Below are 20,759 nucleotides of genomic sequence, written 5' to 3'. Positions count from 1 at the left end.
GCACATACGTACATTTTACCAAGAAAACTAAATTAACTGTTCTTTTTATTTGAGATTATTTCCTGCACAAATTGAACATATACAAATCCTTCGAAGACACATGATCAAAACAACATAGTCAAAATCTCGGTAAATAAAAATAACCAAAATATAAAATCCATCTAGAATATTTCTGGCACTACCTGTATTTTGCATATACCTGTCTTCAAACAGTCATTAAAGACTATGATAAGCAGAACTAGTGATCAGTCAAGAATATAGAGCAACTTATTCAGCATTTGTTTTCCTGTGTAACTATATTCACTTGTATTTGCATACACTGACTTTTTTTTGACAACATATTTCCTGGAACTGGACACACCTGTCTTGCTGCTCAGGTCTAACTACAACAGTCTGCCCAAACACACAGGTGATATGTGTCTGTACCTAGAAATGAAAAGACAACTCACCTCTGTTGAGTGGGTTGTGCAGCAAAGCAACATAACTTAACCCTTTCAATGTGGATTAGTACATTCCAGTAGCATGCATGGCAGCACGCTGCGCACAGAAATGAGTGCAAGTGATGATTCTTTTTTAAGAAAGGATCACACGATAGCCTGGGGACAGCATGTGCAGCAGAGGTGAAGCAGACAAACACAGGCTCATTTGCCACAAATGTACAGCAAACTCTTCGATACAGACAAATACTGAGAATAGTTTTATTGACAAAATATCTGACAGGAATATTGCTTACAATTAGGGAAGAGCTCTTTGTTGCACAAAGCAATTTCCAGAACACAGACTACATTGTCCAACAAACTTCTGCCGTGAAAGCTGTATCTTCCTTAGGGTTTTTTAACAGGACAGTTTTGTAGTGAGAAATACAATCTTTATTCCCCACAAATGCCTCACACATTTTTATGGCATAGCAGTGTCAGTAAGCACAGACAAAACTTCAGTTCTGTCCTCCAGGGCATTCAGAAGAAATGCGTTGACACAATTAAGCTCCCTGAGGTGACTGTTCAGCAAAGCGTTTAATCTTCTATTCATTACTGTTATTTTCACTAATAGTAGTCTGGATTCTTACAGCACTTTGAAATAATTAGCCAGCCCTAAACATTAGAAGTTGGATTTTAGGGATTTTATTTATTTATTTAAGAAGAAAATAACCAGAAAACTAATATGTACTACAAAAGTCTTCTAAAAGAGCCCCAAATCAGCAGCCACGCTACTGCAAACTACATCACAAGGGTAGTGTGTGAATTCAATACAGTCCATGTTACTTTATGCCACCCACTAGCTCTGATGTCACACTGTCTGCAAAAACTCTGCTTCACAAGAAAGCCTCACTACAGTAGCCAGCACACAGACAAATCTGGCTTTTTGTTACCTTGGTCTGAATAACACTATAGGCAATAAATTTTTTTAAAAAATCAAAATGTCAAGATAACCCAAATCAACAGAAATTATTTCAGGCCATGCCAGTCAGCAGACATTTATTTGGGTTTCTATCAACAATATGGTTGACACCAATTTTTTTCAATAAAACTGTTTTAAAATCTACTTCAGTTTTATCTGAATGTTAAATAGGAATCTAATGTTTCCAGCAAATGTTGCTTATAGAACATAAAAATTTAAAATGTAAAATGCTAAGTAAAATATACTAAAAAAATACGGAAGAAAAAATAACTAAAAAAGAGAAAAATAGGAGAAAAAAAGTGCCTGTTGTAATGATTCTAATCACAACTATTTAACTACATAGCTGTGCTTCACACTTACTCTAATTTCTTCAGTATCTCCAGAAGCACAGCCTCATTAAAAAGCTTGTCTATTTTTTTTCTTACTATTTAAGTATACAATTCCTTCATTAAGACCTTTATGGCCCCTTAATCAGAAAGTGGGTGTACAAGTAGAAACACTGAACAAATTCCACAGAAAAATACACCTGACACTCAGGATCAGCTGCCCTCACCAAATTAGCAAAAGTCTGCCAAAGATAAATGGTAACATACATTGGGATACTTTATCAGTTAGAAGAGCTACTTTCACCACTGGAATTTGTGAGTCTAAAACTACAGACAAGATTTTTCATTTTCTTTGCATGAATACAAAGGTAGATGCTATTAAAACACTAGCTACTGAAAGAATTACTTAAATTATTATTTTTAGTAAGTACCAAAAATAAGTCTCATCTTCTACCATTGAAACTGAGGGGATTTTTCTCCCAGAAAAAAAAAATTTTAAAAAATCGCCAAACAAAACCATTTCCATTTCCTAGAAGAACATCCTAAAGGAACATTCACTCAAAATACCACCTCAGGTGACAGACTAAGGAACATTCAATTAAACTTTTCCTACACATTTAGATGAACATGAATATGAAGGCTCTCCATATAATCAAAAACATTCAAAAGCACTTCAGAATTTTGCGTAAATGAAAGCAGTTGCTTAAGATTACTGAACTTGTTTAGTGAAAAGGAGAAACAGAATCAGCCAGACAGTTTTGACTTTACACTTGCAAGAAAAGATACTTGCCTATCTGTTCTACTTAGAGTTCCTACTGAACACACTCCTACCTTGGGCACACATTCCTAAAAAAATCCAGAATTCACAAAATCATAGAGTTGTAAAATAGTTTGCATTGGAAGAGACCTTACAGATCATCTAGTTCCACCCCCCTGCCATGGGAAAACCCCAGACACTGTTCCTCAGGGTACATTCTTTGAAGCTCAGCCAGTGGAAATGCCGTTCTACAACTTAATTTTTTTCAGGAGTAAGAGGAATACTAAACATATTCAGCTCCTGAGTCTTAGTTTTAGAAACATTAAGGCCACAGACCAGACATAATCTGCCCCAGTGATTTTTACGGAAAAATCAGAAGCTGTAACTGGATGATAACACACAGGCTGAAGAAATTCAGAGCAGCAGCAGTACAGAATACCTAGCTGGAATACAACTTGTGAACTGTCTTCTCCAGTAGTTTTTTGGGGACTAAAAAAATAAACACAAAACCCCTCAGCTCCTCCTCCTATGTGTTCTAAAGGAAGTGCTTCCAAGAACTCCTTCAAAATGAGGACGACTACTACTACTTTTCCACAGCTAACCACTGTACACAACAGGAAGAAATGGATAGTTCTCTGTAAGAACAGATAGCTTATTAAAAATGTACACCAACCATATATTATAAAAGATATTTATGGCTTATTTTTACAGTCCTGCGACTATTAACATGCACTGAAAAATTTCATCCAACTCTGCAGCTTCCTTTTTTTCTTGGCCACATTGGTTAGGCTTCTGTTAAAATCATTTGAAATTGTCCCTAAAAATGCCATGATGGCAAGCAAGCACCACAGCAGCTGTAAACCCTGTTTAACTTCAGACAGATTACTGACTGATCATCGCTTAAGCACCAAATAAATAGACTCATAACCAAGAGAGCTTTTGTGTGTTTGTTTGTTTGTTTTTCTGATTGTAGTAAAGTTTCTAAGATAAAAACACCTGAGTATTAAGCTCAAGAGAAACACCAAAGTATTAAGCACAGGGCTTCAAATCACAGTTTAACACTGCCTTAAGCTTTTAAGTCATTTAAATGCTAAGTAAGTGTAAAGCAAAGCAAGTCTCTTCATGGATTTTTTGAGGTTTGCTGAGGTTTGTTTCGTCAGTGAATGACAACTGACATTTGTCAGAACCTTCAAAAGGTGTCTTTGCTTTCCTCCTCTCCCCACTTGACTTGTTCTTCTCCAGTTACATATCACTTTCTTACCTAACAACAAATAGTCATTTGACTACAGAATTTTAATTTGCCACTGTCAGTAGTTTTGCAAAATGATTTCTCTGTTTGTAAGCAGAAATATTTCCTATGACATGTGATATCAGCAAATCTTAGAAAAGATCAGACTGGTAACACAGACACTAAGTGAATAAAATGATGCTTTACGCAAGAAGGACAAAACGTAGCACTTCATGGGCTAGAAGCCTGAGGCACTTTCAAATCTTCTGGAAAATAAGCACAGAAATGAGCAAGTTAGGAGCAGCAATTCATCAGTGCTGGCAGGCACCTGATCAGCAATTCATAAGGAGAACATTATTCTCTAGACTGATTCCAAACAAAGGGGAAGCCCTGCGCTAGGTATCAGCACTTGGAACAGACAGACCAGGCAAGAAATTTATGCAAAGAAAAAAGGAACATTTCAAGGCAATAGTTTCTCACTTTGCAGCACAGATTTGGGGGAATTATATCTTGTTCCTATTTTGACAGAAGCCAAGATACCCGGGCTGCTGCTGGTATCACCCTATCCCCCAAAAGAACTAAAGTTAAATGGCAAGAGCAGTTACGAGGAGGAAGAAACCGATCTTCTGCTCCTTCCCACACTGCAACAAAAATAGAAAATCGGGCTCTGTGTAACTAACTAAATTTTTACTTTGCTTGTTATGTTATTGAGAAGCCTGAGGATGACAGCAGCAGATGCCAAGCTGACCAAGCCACTGAGCAGCCCTACCTAAAAAAAGAAACCCAAAGCCACAAATTGTCTGTTCCGTGTCAGCGTTTAACTCTGTCACCAGGCTCAGCAGCACCACGCTGGCTTTAGTTAGGACCCAACAGGTCAGTATAATTCATAATTTTTTAAATAAAAGACGTTGTTTTGTAACCGAAGCCTAACACGTACAACACTGCCGAGACGCACACATAAAATTCACTAGGATCTTTTTAATTTAACCAATACAGGCATTTATTAATAAATCCTTCTTTGTACAAACGTATCTTACACAGTTTAAAAATAAATAAATAACTAATCCAAGAGGCTAAGGTTATCGATGCTACAACTCCCCCTCAGACCTCCCGAGCCGAGAGTCCAGTCGTCAGCGCTGTCACCGGCTCCGCTGGGAACCCAACAAACCCCCGGAGCGCGGAGCCCGCGCGGCGGCTCCGCGGCAGCGGGCGGAGCCCCCGGGACCCCTGTGGGATCCCCTCCGCGCGGCTCCGCGGGCGAACGCGCTTGGGCGGGACCGGTACGTGGCAGAGACGCCTTCCTGCCGGCGCTCGGTTCCCGGGGCGGGTGCGCGGGGCCCCTGCGGTTAGACCGCGGCCGCTCGCCTCTCCTCTCCCCCCATCCCGCCCCTCGCTCCCCGCCCCCCCCGGGCCTCCCGTCCCGCTCACCTGGTGCGGCGCGCCCCGCGCTGCCCGGCGGGGAGGCTGCGGCCGCGCGCGAGGAGCCCGCCCGCCCGCGGCGCCAGGCGGAGGCGGCGGCGGCTTCCGCCGGCGGCCGCCAGGTGCGCGCGCCCCCGCGCCTGCGCGCCGCCCCGCCCGCACCTGGCGGCCAGGTGCGCGAGACCGCGGAGGGGTGCGTGTGGGGTGGGTGTGCGTGTGGACACCCCCCCCCCCCCCCGCCGCCTGAGGGCGAGGGCCCGGCCCGCGGCGCGGGGGAAGCGCCGGCTCCTCTTCAGCCGCCTCCGCGCCGCGTCCCGCGCGGCTGAGCGAGCGCTGCTGGGAAACCGAGCACAGAATCGCTCAGAGGGGAGAGCAGAGTTTGAGAGAAAGGAGATCGCACCGAGCTCCCTGCCTTCCTCTACACCGCGGAGCTTCCCAGAAGGATAAACACACTTCTTTTTTTCTCTTTTGTAAAATAAGGGTTCGGTTTGGGGGTGCGGGGGTGAACAGTAGTAATAATTGCACAAAATTTGCTCCTAACTTCCCCTAATCCTAGAATCCTAGAATATTTTGGCTTGGAAGGGACCTTAAAGCCCATCCAGTTCCATCCCCCTCCACGGGCAGGGACACCTCCCAGCAGACCCGGCTGCCCAAGGGGCCCATCCAGCCTGGCCTTGAACACCTCCAGGGATGGGGCAGCCGCAGCTTCCCTGGGCAGCCTGTGCCAGGGCCTAGTCTAAAGCTCCCCCCTCCAGTTTATACCCATTGCCCTATCACTATCACTACAAGCCTTTGTAAAAAGTGACTCCCCAGCTTTCCTGTAGCCCCTTCAGGTAGTGGAAGGTAGCTATAAGGTCTCTTCGGAGCCTTCTCCAGGCTGAACAACCCCAACTCTCTCAGCCTGTTCTCACACAGGAGGTGCTCCAGCCCTCGGATCATCTTTGTAGCCCTCCTCTGGACCCATTCCAACAGCTCTGTATCCTTCTTGTACTGAAGATTCCAGAACTGGACACAAGACTTCAGATGGGGTCTCACAAGGGTGAAATAGAGGGGCAGAATCACCTCTCTCGACCTGATGACCACACTTCTTTAGATGCAGCCCATCCAGATTCTTTTTGTTGCGCTAATGCAGCGCTGTCTCCCTTTCTTTCTGATAAAAGCAGCACACTTACAGTCCCAGCCCAGCACAGAAAGCTTATTTCAGCTTGCTGAGCCGCAGGCATTGAATTTGCTCAGCAAATGTAGAGTGACTTGGCCGTAGTAATAGTGATTCAACAGCAGTGACAAAAATCTTAGTACCAGTATTTTATGATGGAATTCCTCTTCCTTAGCAACACTTAGTATAGATTTAGACCAGAATTAATGACAGTTAAATTTTTCTGGTATTTCTGGCATGTTAAAATTCTTCCCTACGCCTTTGAAATGTGATGCCTGATCTGTACCAGTATGACATCATCTTCAACAAGCATAGCCAACACTCAACTTTTCACAGCACAAAATTCAAGTAAAACAAATTTCTAGTGTAAACAATTATAAAGCTGCTGTTTTCCAGAATAAAGCCTGCACTAACAGGCAATACTGAGACCTTTGAAAAAACAGTACTTCCAAACAAGATTTAGACCATTCACTTGTCTCCTCTTTTAGCAAGCACTGTGTCACATAACCAAAACAAGATTTAGCAGAGATAAAAGCACAGGATTTATGCAGTAACAGTTTGATTCCAAACATTTTAAGACAGGTCAACGTTTAAAAAAGTGGTTCTGATTTCATTGCAAGATGAAAAACAATGGAGTGAATGAAGCCCAAAACAAAAATCACAGCTTTAAAGAGCCTAAACTGCCAAAACAGTAATCTTACTTTAAAAAAGGCACAGTCAGTGATGGAGAAGTACTTACTTGTGAGTTTTTTCCTTAATGTATTTTCTTATTTTTTTCCTGTTCAAGACCGTATAGAGAACACACTAATGAGTTCTTTATGATCAGCTTCCCCAAGAGCCAGAATCCACCCACACTACTTAGACTTTCCCAAATGGTCTTCTAGACCACTTTCAAAGACAAGTAGTTCAGAAAATTTTTACCAAATACTTTTAACACTATAAACTCTGTTTGAAATATGACATTTATAGAGCTACTCACTCATCTAATTGCTAATGAGATTTAAGGTTTAGGTTACTAAGCCAGAGTTGCCTGATTTCTGAGCCTTTTTAGAAAAGTGCCGTAGTCACATTTGAGAAATGACTTGCAGTAGCTAAACCTAGTCCAAAACCAGGGGAAAACCCTGCAGATTACTCCTATTTGAAGTCTTGCTAGTTTAGTTATTTTAGCTAATTATACTTATTGTTTTACCTCACCATACTTTCTAGACTATCTTTCTAGTATTGCTACAAGTTTAAAAAAAGCAGTCGGTAATAAAAATGGAAGTATTATTTAGTACATTGTTACCAAAAATGTATACAAATCCTCTAGATGTTCTACCATTCTGTACCTGGAGGGGAAAAAGAGGACAAGAGAAGAGAGGAAGAGACACCCATGGCTTATGTTGCTATAGCTGCAAGATGCTTAGATTTCCAGTTTCAATGAATGAATCAATAGAAATCACAGCTTCACTCTCCTCTTTCATTCTCCAAAGGCAAAACTGGAAGATGGGTTGCTAAGCAACATCACACTAAAGACTGCAGCTCTTTGAAATCAGCATTACTGACTCCCCTCAATCCCAGGAGTCTCTTCCATTCAAACCATTTATTAAGAAGCTTAAAAAAAAAAAGCTACCGGGACATACATTTTTAAAATAAGAAACAGTAAAAGCAAAAGGAAAGCTGAAACTAACACTCTTGATTAGTTGTGGTAAAGAGAAATGAAACAAAGCCACAAAGCCATTCCTTCTGCAGAGAAAGAAAAAAAAAAAAGATTTACTAAGAACAGGAAAATTTAAAGTTAAGTTATCACAAAAAGCTAAAAGTTGCAGTTCAATTTCTGTCAACTAATTTCTGTATCTTATACTGTCATGACCTGATCTGTTACTGATCTCATGAAAGGGTAATGTCCATCTTATGCTTATAACAAGAACAAAATAAAGTAGATGTGGATGCAGATTAGTCTTGCCTTTATTTGAAAACACCTTGCCTACAGACAGAATAAAAAAGGTGGGCTTATAAACTTCAGTTAAGAGTAATTCCAATGCTAAGATGAAGATAAACCATGTTGATCCTGTATTAACAGGGCTGCGCACAAAGAAATGTTTTACTAGAAACCACCTTGAAAAGGCCTATGTGATTATTCTTTTAACACTGGGGAAAAAAAACCAAAACCACACACTTTAAGAATTCATAGTCTACTGACCTCCACAGTCCAGCTCCTTTATAGCTCCTCACAGCCTTAGCATTTTCCAGATTCTTCCATGTTCCTCATTGCATTCCCATGCCATCAGTTAATCCCCGGTCTCCCAAATCTTCCTCGGAGTTCTATCATGCTGCACAATTTGTATGCAAAACCCAGGAATCCTGTATTGTACCTGGTATGGTTTTGTACACACTGATTGCCAGTGCTCAGAGGGGATAAGGCTACAGTGTAAGTTTCAAGGCTCCTTGGGAAATACAGGTTACTTATTTAGGTCTTTTCTCAATTCTACATTCATACAAAACTTGTAGAGGTGCTACAGTCCTCGGATACATCTATTCGTTTCAGTTTAGATGACCAGCAGCTCTCAAGTTACTGGAATGCAGAGCCTGGAAACAACCAATAGGTAGCACCATTGCATAAATGCTGCAGGTCAATCTGTTTAGGCAACAAGGCCATAAAGTTACCAAAGATACAGCACCTAGTTATTCATAAGCAAGATTAGATACGATTGTAAACAGCATTCCCTTGTAGCCTTAACATTCATCTGTTGTAAAAAAGAAACCCCAAAATCAAACTAAAGACACTACAAAACGTCAACACGAAAAGCTAGTTACCCAACGAAGAAACAGAAAGTGGTTATTTTAAGAAAAGTAGTCACTGATATTAAGAATGCTCTATTAATGTAAACCCATTACTTCATAGTCAAATATATACAACATCAGGTGCTGCTTGAAAAGCAAATAGAGCAGTGTAACAGTGTCTTATATTAGGCATCTCTTTTTTTGAAAATTCTGCATCATTGACAAAACCCCTGATACTTCTTCATCCTCTCATTCATTCACGACATTTATTCGTTCCTTAAAGGTCCATATTCTGTAAGTGAGACAAGATCATAATCCTCTGTAAACAAAATGATTTATCCAGAAATGTGTTTCATATGGATTAAACAACATCAGTGCTAACTTCTGCACATGTGACTGTACTATCTACACATAGAATTTAGAAGAACTAAGCATTCTAAATTAAAAGTGTCAAATATTACTCTTAATGGAAATCTGATAGGTGGATAATAGCATGAGTAGAAAATGAATTCTGTGTAGGACTTGCATAATCTGTAAAACCCTTTACTAAATATTTACATAAGATCTAAATTTTTAATAATATATTTTCATTACAAATGTACATTTCATTGAGAACGATACATATTGCTGGTTTTCAAGATTAAAGAATGTGTGCTTATAGTATATGTAGAAATGAAAAAAGCATACTTTAGAAACACACCTGTAGTAATAAAAATTACACTTTATATATGAATATATGGTTTACATGAACTGAAATCCTGGATCTTAACAATACACCTGCATTAGATAGGACAGGCTGTTGTTTTGAGTGCTATTTCAAATGGACAAAATAAAACACTGAGTTATATGCTTTAAAACATTTTTATAATGCTGATGACACTTTACATAGCACACACGTAAGCAGTATTCTCTCCTGAATGAGAACACACAGAGCTTCTTTCAGGGCTAAGTTTTTTTCTTGAAAATAATCCAGATCTGTAGTATAATTAAGTTAATCACATGCAGTATTTCATTCGTAGTTTCTGAAGTCAGATTAAACAAACAAGTCTGTCAACTCTACAAAGAAACATTCACGTTCTTAATGATGTACGGGCCTTGTCAAGTATTTCCTTTCTGATCTTTGGATAGTTTGGATGTGCTTTAAGGACCTGTCAAAAGACAAAACAACTCAAAAGTTCTGTGTATAAAATGAAAGAATACTGTGTTTTGTTATTCCCTCATCACTGAGCTTACACATTATAAAACTAAAATAACAACATGACGAGTTTGTTTTAAGAATGCATAAATTTAACTGTGGCTAAAGACTACCAGGTATGGAGGTCAAGAACAGCTTTCCCTTTCACACTGCCCTGTCATTTTGGTGCAAAAGACACATGGGTCAAGGGCTAACGTGTCTGGCTTGAAATGCCTGCATTCAGGACAGTGACCTCTGGAGACATTTCCAAGCTTTTAAGTAAACTTTTCTCTGCAATGATAAACAAATGTTTTCACTTCTTCAGGCTCTTTCTTACTATACATTACCCACTTCATCTTCTTTACCTTCAGTTCTCTCCTCTCCCTTATCCATCCATTCAATTTGCCCTTTCTAGTCATCTTTATTTCCCCCCAAAGAACAAATATATCTCATTATTAATAATAATTAATTCATAATGTTCATTCTGTTTCCATAATATTAGCCATTCATCTCATTCTGCATCTGTTCTATTTATGTTTTGACCATATAAAGATAACACTGGCAGTTATTTTCTAACAGTGTCTTCTAATATTAACATTTGATTAACTTCTTCAGCTACACCTCTGTATGGATTTATCAAGTTGCAACCACAGGGCCAAAAGAAGGTACTGCCAACTTGAATCTGCTTTCACATACGATAGCCAGCCACTTAAACTCTTTATTTACCTCGTGGTTAAGCAGCTCAGAATAGAGCAGATTATGTAGATTAATCAAATGTGATTAATCAAATTTATCAAATAGGGCATCTTTTTGACATTAAGCCACATACTTTCAAAACTTAAACTCAACCAAAAAATCCGGATCATTATGTAAATTAATGTTGCTACAGTTTTAAGCATTAAATACATATGCAAATTCTACCTTATGACAAACATCAATTGCATCAACGTATCTCTTTCCTTTCAGATAATTGAAAGCCAGCTTGTATCCTGTAAGAAAAAGGGGGGAAAAAAAAAGGTGACAGTTTCAGCTTCTGTATTTTATAAAGGAAATACAACATTCAAATTCATTCTGGATATTGTATGCTTCTATAGTTAGTATGTTTGTTTTCCAGTATACTCTCATCTAAACCTGTAAAGATAAAAATTTCTACTGAAGGTCACTTCAAAAAGTAATTAAGAGTCCCTTACACACTGATGGCTATGTTTGAATCAGAAGAAGGCATTATTCTGGAGAGCTTGTGTTACTGCAGTGGATACATAATGTTTGTCCTCTTTCAATTACTAAGGTACCCCACAGAGTTTCTCACTGTGACCTACAATACAGTGTCCTTCTGTAAAAGCAATTCCATTATTAAAGGACAAAAGAAGAAAAAAAAATTCAGGATAGCAATAACAAACTAGGCAATTAAAATGCTATTCTGTTCCACTGTCGGCACATCACTGATAAAAAATTTTAAATAAGTCACATGGAATAGCTAAGTCACATAGCAACACATCAGCCAGTATGTTCAATGTAAAAGGTATGACTCAAGCATATTAGCCTGGACAGAGATCAGGACTGAGGAAAAAAAGATTATAAGCATGCAATTTCCAAAATCAGAATTATTAAATCTTTCATTTCTGAACTCATCCTCACTAGCACATAAGTATAAGGGATCCGATAGCAGTTTATACAGTTTTACTTGTCAGATGCAGTTTGTGTTGCTTTAACCGTTCTAATTTCAATACATGACAATTCTCACAGTGCTGTATGCAAAACCAGAAAAAATGTGCACATAGTATCTTCAATATCATCATCTCATTTTTTGTATGCAAGATTGTTTCACAGTTTAATTTCACTAAAGCATTCTTCTCTATAGAGATCAAATGATTTTGTAGTTTGCTCAATTCCTACCCTCTCAGAGTTTCAAAATAGCACAAGTCTTGATCTATGATCTCTACAAACTCTAGAAATCACACCTTTTTACTACTGAAACTTCTAATACGTTTTATTTGATTAACAACTGCAATATCTTAGCCAAGAATTTCATGCACTAGTCTGCAGGAGTAGGAGCAACTCATACTTAAGATATCTAGATATCCTAGATATCCTTCCCATACTACCTAAGTCAGATTTCTATCAGTCATTTTATTTCTGTTTAGACATCTCAGATGTCTGCTTTGACCATTCTTTTTTTTTTTTTTTTTTTGACTCACAGTACATAGGGTAACATCTAGTTTTGGCAATCCACACATGTATGGGCATTTTCAGATCTTTAGTTGCCTTATAAACGCAGGAGATAAATTAAAAACATTTAGCTCCATTAACAAAACACTAATTTAGAGTTTATATTAGATAAAAACATAAACAAAACCCTTGCAGCATCCAGGACTTACAGTTACAGAAACAAAATGTATGGCAGGTCATATTTACAATCCTACTAAAGACAACACTGTTTTCCCAGTTGATGCCAAAGGCTATGTCACCCTAACACTAAAAAAACCTAGCGCACAGAAGACCACAGATTAAAGACTGTAAGAAGTATGTATTTTTGAGGGGCCATAAGCCTAGCCCACAATCTGGAACAGAATCTGTGTAAACCACCAGCCTTGAGACACAGAGACGGGCTCTAGGTGTTGAGTAAGAAAGGGCATTTCATCCTATATATCCATTTCATAAAAGTTTCCTATTTTAAAATAGGCTAAAAATGTGACAGTTTAGTGAAGACTTCAATTAACCATTCAAATTGGAATTTGAATAGTATCCCAAGTTTTCAGTTAATCATCTTTTTTAAACCAATAATTTTATTTTAAAATCCTTACTTTCATATATAAAATTGTATCCATATAAAAAGATAATTTGTCCAATTATCAAAAAGAATTAAATCAATGATCTGATACCATCGGATACATACTGGGCATTATAAAATTTTCTCTACTATAGACAGTACATACTGCATTACTACAAATATATTGTTAAAAACTAAGACTGTACTTACAGAGAAGGTTCTTCATGAGTAACAAGTTATTTCAGACTAAACCTTGTACTAAACCAGCAAGCAAAAACTTCTGAAGTATCATAAAGCTGCTACCTCTTACCAAAGAGGCTTCCCAAATGACTGCTAAACACACCTTTAAACATCTGTGGGTTTTATGTGAAAACACAATGATACTCTATGTCTATGAAGAATTAAAAGCAATCTTTACTGGAAAGTGCAGCTGTTTCATTCCTTCTGTAGTGCCTGAAATCATACATATGGGTAATATATACATGCCTATTGTTGGATTTGTTTGGTTTCCGTATTTCCAGGCCATCTCATAATTTATTGCTGCATCCTTATATGCTTGTTCTTTTTCCATTATGTATCCCATGTATTCATAAGCTTTGCAGCATGACTGCAAAACAGAAACATTCATGCAAAATTTTATTTAGGTAAGCTTATATATAATAATATTGAGATAAATTGTTTAAATACTTCAAATGGACAACTGGAAAGCATAATACTGCTTGTACTATAACAAATTTGATTTAAAACATCTGTAATGCAAATCACTTATACAATTCTGCACAGGGACTTCATAAGTTACTCTGAGGCAAGTATAGAGCTCATCACAGAGGATGCTGCAACTACCTCAAAAATATTTAGAGCCTCCAGAAACCCTGTGGACACCTATCTCAGCTAATAACAACCTTACAGCAGCCAGCAGAGTTACAAGTCCAGGTGTAAGTGGTGTATCTTCCACAAATACTTCACTCTTTCTTAAAAAGGTATTTGCATAGCCTTATTCTTGGAAACTGTTTTATATTATAATTTTCCACTTATAAGTAAATACAGACACAAATACCCTGAAGAGAACACCAACCACTAAATATTTCATTTTTTATAACTCCAAGTGATAAGTTACAAGCATCTGAAAAACAGCTTCCAGAAACTATTAAGCACTAGATTAAAATACTAACCTTGCTTATGTTACACATGCATATAAATCAGTTTAATTCCATATAAAAGTTAGTATGAAAGATACAGTAATTCATACAAAAACCTTATATTTAGCACATAAAGCAGGAAAAAAAATTATGAAAATAAGCAAAATCCTAACTACCATACGGCCTGACTGTGAATGGCTTATATTATCATACTGCCAATAGGTCAAATATTTTCAGGACAGATACGAAGCTTTTATGAAAATATGCATGTTTTTTACAAAGGCAGAACAAAAAATGTTGGTATACAAACTACGTTTCATCTTTAACTTCACTATTTCCATATTAGGCTTCCAAAATCTACTCATGAAAAGCTTTCAGATCACAGCATACTGGGATAAGCAGTATGGGCATGTCTGGAAGATGAGAATAAAAATATATTCCTCCTCTTATTTGTGATAAACAAACCAAAAAGTTCAAAATAAAGGCTTGTAATCAGTAAGGAACACTAATTTCATAGAAATTGGGATCTCACTAACCAAACCAAAGCCTCTTAAATATCAAAACAAACTCATATTATAAGATACTAGGCTTTTATGAAGTTTTCACTCAACATATTTACTTAAATTATATATATATGTCCACATCATTCAACTCTGACTGCTAAAAACAATCCTAAAAACTATTTCATCATGATAACGTTTTCCTAACCTCACAAAATCTTCCAAATTAGAGAATATCACACAAAGTATCATCTTGTGAATTAAAAAGATATTTTAAGATCTAAAACATTCAATATCTGTTTGTAAAATACAATTCCTGCTTAGCATGCAAGCTAGAGAAAGTTCAGTATCTTCACTGTGCTGTTGTTTAGAAACCAGAGTTGCAGACTTCTAATTTGCCACCTATCAAACAGAGCACAGGTCTCAAACTTCTTAAGAGAAAACAAATTACTTGATAGGCTATCTTTTCAGAGCTGGAAGTGAATTTCTGCAACAAAGTATCATTTGTGGTATATAACTGCTCAACAGAAAATCTATTTCAAGATACATCTTATTCTTGGGAGATGACTCATGTTTATCCTCCAGTGGTATGGATCTCACAATTTCTCTTGGACAAATTTTTTTGCAACTTCATCTGGACAAATTTGTAATGGATTGGAGGTAGATTTTTTTTTTCTTAAATAAATTCAAACTAATTTTCTGTAAAAATGAAATTAAGTACATCCTATTTTAAGGGACAGAAGTACATGATACCATTATACCAACAACTTTTGTAGCTGCCTCTTAATTTTATATTTAAAAATTAAAAAAGTAAAAGTTCAAAGAAGTTTGCCTCTCAAGGAGGTTGCAGAAATGCCTGAATGATGAACCACGCCTTCTCTAATGATGGATTCAGGAAAAGAAATGTGGAGCATCAGGCTCTTTCCTAGACCAGATCTGTACAGCACTATAAACAGTATCCTAACCTCCAGCATATTGTCCACTGAAGACTAGCCCTATTGGGTGTCTCTTACCTGAAGAAAAGTAAAGTGTGTAGGTGGAAAAATGTGGCCAGCAAAAAGGGACAAAATGAAAAATAAGCACAGGAGCTATGATCTGTTTCTGTTCCTGCAGTCAAAGCAGAGTATTGGGCACTTTGCCTGCTCTTTACCTTGAGGTAAAGACCCCAAGCAATCTACAAGACGCTATTTTCACAGGAGAGGATAATATAGCATTAAAAAGAAAATCCTGCTTGGTAGCAGGCTTATGAACATAAACTTTTAAAAACACATTTTAAGATATGAGGATAATGTGTCTGAATAAACGGAGCAGGTCTACAAAATTCACGTCTCCATCTTCATCAGTTTTGTGAGACTCAGTAAAATGCATCTCTGAAATTCTATAAACACCTTAAGCTTCTACCATCACCACAGCTAAAACTTGCATAAGTTACTATAAATATTATAAGAGTATGAATAAAAAATGACTAAGCAGCATTCACAAGTTTGTTTATAACCCTCCAGTGTAAAGTTCCTGGTTTATGACTTGTTTTGGTCTACTCCTCCTTAGTAAGTGAAGTTGCAGGCAACTGGAAAAATAAATTTTGAAATCACATTTCAGAGGAAACCTAAACATTCAGATGAATTAAAACAGAAAGTTACTAAGGTTACTTTCATTGTCACTTACCCTGTTATGACGAAGGCATCGTTTCAATAAATCACCAGCCATATCATGTTTGTTAGACTGAATATATATATCTGCAAGCAGAAGCCAACTCTTTTCAAACTCCTCTGCATCAATGGGATTCCAGCTCATTTTTGCAATCCGTTTTAACTGATTTCTGGCTCGTGAAGTCTGTTTCAAGATCATGTTGGCTGTGGCCACTCCCAAAATTGCTGGTACATGATCTTTCTGCAACAAAAAGCATAGTGACTGCTTGGTACTTTTTTGTTTGGCTTTTAATTTTTACTTTATTGTTTTTTTAATAAGACTTCCACCAGGTATCTGAAAACTAAACTAAAAGCTAAATCTTGAGAAATAAAGCTAGAACATCCAATCTTACAAATATATTTTCCATCTAGTGTTATGACTATTTCTGTAAGACTAATCATGATAAACATCACATTAAATAAATAAAAGGCTGAATGTAACTTTGGACTCAAAATAATCCTCTTCAGGCTCAGGAAACATCCACAGGTACTTAATCTCAACAAGAAACATCCTGATAACTCTATGACCTATCCTTCCACTACACAAATAAATATTTCAGATAGAAACTGAAGTTACAATATAAGTGATATTTTCTACTTGCCTGTCAAATGACAGTAACAGGGACATAGATTCCTACTATTAGACGTACAGCTCCTAAGAATACAAGTCTAAACCGCCTGTATCCGAAAGCTACATGTAACAAACAACAGGATTCTTAAAAGCCACCATTCTATGCAAGAGCCTCACCCAAGCTGTAAGAAATGCAGGTGCAAGTTTGATTTTTAAAATCATGCCCTTATTAGCATGGAGTACAGATGAGAATGGGGCTCATATCCTGAAACTGCTTCCTAAATGCAGAGAGTAGTTCTATTAGCAGCTAACTTAGAAGCTACTTTCCCCCTTTAAGTATTGCTGGCTCACTATTGGTATTCTGCCTCTATACCTCTTTGTACGGTTGTGCTAATATCAGGCTTGCCACAGTGGGTTAGAAACGATGCCACGTAATGATCAGCTTACTCCCCCAACAGTCACACCTAACATGGGTCAATAACCTCCAAAGTCTGAAAAGACTAAAAATATATATTTTATGCGACCCTGGAGAGAAGACTAAATAGACATGTACTTTCTTCTTGCTGGAACTGTGTCACTATGTGAAGAACGTTTTGTGTTCACAGGACCTCAGAGCAATTCCAAGGATTGGGAAGCCAGTACTGGAGGCAGAGTAACACCTGGTTTGTGATTCTCAGAACTGCCTTACTCTTGATAAGCATCAGTATACTTTCCAGTTTCACATATGGTTAATGGGTAGTAGTAACTTAAATAGTTATTGGCATTTTGATGGACTTAATGTGTCTACTTGTGCTTAAATTAAAAATCCGTTGTAAAGTGCTGGTAACAAGAGAGTATTCACTATTAATCCTAAAGCTAATGACTCAAGTAGCTATAAAATAATGAATATTTCCATTGTAAGGATGAATTTTAAGCAGATGGATAATCCTGTCCTGAAATCTAAATTGCCACGAAGTACATGAAAGCAGCTTATATTTAATTGTTCTTGCTTACAAAATGAAAGTATTGCATAGACTTATATCACCAGGCATGCTGCTGGCAAGACTGGGAACTGAAAAGCAAAAGCAGCAAACCTAACACATTTCACAAACTGACAATATTAGCATTCAGTTGAGTTAGAAACTTGCAATCCAATTGAAAACTTCTAAAAGATGTTACTTTGGCATGTGTTTTTTTTCAAATTTTATATAGAATATGCTCTAACAGAATAAAAAATTCCTTTGAACAAAGAGTATTAATGCATGCCACTATTCTTGAATATGAACTGTGAGACAAGTTAAAGAAAACACTAGTACATGTGAAAGAGAAGGCTGAGGAAATGAGACGGGTTACTAACCTCAGTCTCTACTATTTGAGTGAAAGTGTTCAGAGCTCGTTCAACATTTGCTTTTTGTTTGGTTGCCATGAGACAATAATTTTCCATGATTCGCAGTTGAATGTGACCCTGCATGGTCTGAGGCTTGAGCTCCTTTAGAAGATCTTCTGCTGTTCTTACCGCCAACCATGCAGACTCCTGCTTCTCTGTTGAATTACTGTTATCAGAAAGGAAGTGTTTATAAAGGCTGATTTTTTTAATATACACCAAATCAATTATGAGTTAGTACCTGTTCTATGCTAAAGGCATGCCATTTTGTACAAGATGGCTCTGTAATATAGGCATTCTACATCAATTCTCTTCTATAATGACAGGAGTTCCAACCTAACAAGTTTTTTTTAACACTGCAAGTGACTGCAATTCCAGATAAAATCTTCTATATTTTCTGCTTGAGACTGACTTGTAGCAGTCTAAGATGGTCTCTCACAATGTAGTAAGTAGAACAATCAAGCATAAGATGAGCTCAAAGTTCTAGCAATTTAAATCAAGGCACATTATTAAAGGAGTGCAGAGCAAGAGGACGACAGCAGAACCCAAGCAATATTTATTTCATTCACTTACCCTATGTCAGCATCCAGATTTTCAAAGACTTCACCACCCATTGTTTCATTATCTGGGTTCAAACAAATTTCAATCATGTTGTAGACTGCATTCTGTCCCCAGTCATTGTCCTTTCGAGCTTTATTAAAATGCCGGAGTGCATCATTTGGTTCACCTGTATACCTAGACAGTTAATTAAAATAGTTACAGCTGGGCAAGTAAAATTCACTGCCCCAAATCCAACCCAAATCCCAAGAAAAAAACCCCACATATTTAAAAACAGATGACACACTCGCTGAACTGGTAACACGAGGTTTGAACAGCATGCATATTATTGCCAAGAGCTTGGTTTTTGGAGACTGAAGACAGTCCGATAAATTCTAAAATTTGAAAGCAAGTAATATTATATTATGGACCCAGCAAGAATATCCTTTTTAAGAAGGAGGAAATATAAAAGATATATGTGAGAGGATAAAACAGCTTCATTTTAATGAGAAGCTCATTGGAAAGTATTTCAGAAGAGAAAAGGACACCTCTCCTAAAATCCTAGTAGCTTGTCATTAAGAAACTACGGCTATATTTCTTATCACTTACTTATTACACTACACATAGCACCTTTGAATGATAATGGATGATAAGAAAGTTAACAGTTAAATATGTACTACTTAATCAAATGAATCTTATCTTAATCATAACTGCAAGTACCAAAGATATAGTCCTTTGCAGTAGTGGAATCCTGGTTCAAGCTTTGTTCTGGAAGAATGTTTTTCGGCCATTAAAAGAAATCTTGGGACTTCTTCTAGTTTCCCAGCTCTTCTTAACAGATCAACTAATTGTGAGAGGGTTGCATAGTTATCTAAATACACAAATAATTAGGACATTGTTATTCTAGTTATTTGCTGTATGAATAGCTTAAGAAATAAAGAGTCTGCCTTGAGATTTTTTAACATACAAAAATGATAAATGTTGGAATAAATAAGATATACTAAATAGTAACCACAGATAGAAGAATGAAGATACCATGTGATACTTGTAATACCTCTATAGAAACCTGTAGAAAGATAAGTATAATTGTACTTCACTTTCAAAAGAACTCAGACAAAAACATTAGCTGTAGTCTCACAGCTTCTTTCACGAAGTCCACTACAAAGCTTTACGTTCACCACAGTACTATTTCTACCAGCTTTCTCTCTGGTCATAACTTGCAAATTGCTAAAATTTTTTTTCCTGTCTGAGACAAGTTTCCTTGATTACTCTTAAAATAAAATACTGTCTCTGTGTTCATGCATTTGATATCTCAAACACAACAGAAAGTGCTTTACAGTTACAAGTAGGTAACACCGTACCTATATTTTCCTTGAGGTAAACAAAGCACCTCACCTTACACTGCAGCAAAGTACATTACCTATGAGAAACAATTTTCTCATCTTCCCCTACAATAGCTTTATGGTTTCATATGCAGTAATGGTCTTGGTTCTTAGTGTCTATTACATTATAAGCAACACATTTGTTTTTCATCATACGAAGTATTTTTTAGATATTTACTCCCCTATCTCATTAGAACTATCTATCAGAAAGAATTAAAAATACCACTGTTAAACATTCACCTGGTTTGCGTTCTAGGAGCTGCTGGAAATGAAAGACAGCTTGTTCATAATCTTGCTTCCTGAACATGAGATCAGCCATCATCTACAATATTGACCAATTTAGAGAAAACAAACAAAATATTACAAATTGTGGTTTACAATGAATTCTAGTTCTGTGAAGCAAGGAGCTGAAATCTATAGCTTTTATGCATTGCAGGATTTGCACAGGTAGTAAACTGAGTTGTATTTTTCATTACTGTGTGGAAAATAAACACTCTTTATGTACAGACACATACGATAATAATAAGCAAGTAGGTACAAGCTCATATCTCAATTCTTCATTTAACGTAGAAATTAAAGGAGAATAAA

General features: G+C 37.2%; 1 protein-coding gene across 1 annotated transcript in view; it reads right to left on the bottom strand.

The window, feature by feature from the left end:
* Window positions 1-9,748: 9,748 nt before the first annotated feature.
* Window positions 9,749-20,759, bottom strand: part of TTC21B (tetratricopeptide repeat domain 21B) — a 41,307-nt gene continuing 30,296 nt past the window's right edge. The window contains exons 22-29 of the mRNA XM_069861176.1: window positions 20,412-20,493; window positions 19,510-19,660; window positions 18,826-18,987; window positions 18,226-18,421; window positions 16,296-16,520; window positions 13,478-13,598; window positions 11,143-11,210; window positions 9,749-10,195 (exon numbers count right to left, since the gene is read on the bottom strand). Of these exons, the coding sequence (XP_069717277.1) occupies window positions 10,118-10,195; window positions 11,143-11,210; window positions 13,478-13,598; window positions 16,296-16,520; window positions 18,226-18,421; window positions 18,826-18,987; window positions 19,510-19,660; window positions 20,412-20,493 (1,083 nt within the window). The 3' untranslated portion in view covers window positions 9,749-10,117. The remainder of the gene's footprint in view (window positions 10,196-11,142; window positions 11,211-13,477; window positions 13,599-16,295; window positions 16,521-18,225; window positions 18,422-18,825; window positions 18,988-19,509; window positions 19,661-20,411; window positions 20,494-20,759) is intronic.

The sequence above is a fragment of the Phaenicophaeus curvirostris genome, chromosome 7 (genome assembly GCF_032191515.1).
Source record: "Phaenicophaeus curvirostris isolate KB17595 chromosome 7, BPBGC_Pcur_1.0, whole genome shotgun sequence".
Taxonomy (NCBI): Eukaryota; Metazoa; Chordata; class Aves; order Cuculiformes; family Cuculidae; genus Phaenicophaeus; species Phaenicophaeus curvirostris.
Note: the sequence above shows the minus strand (reverse complement) of the source record. Positions and strands in the feature narration are given on the sequence as shown.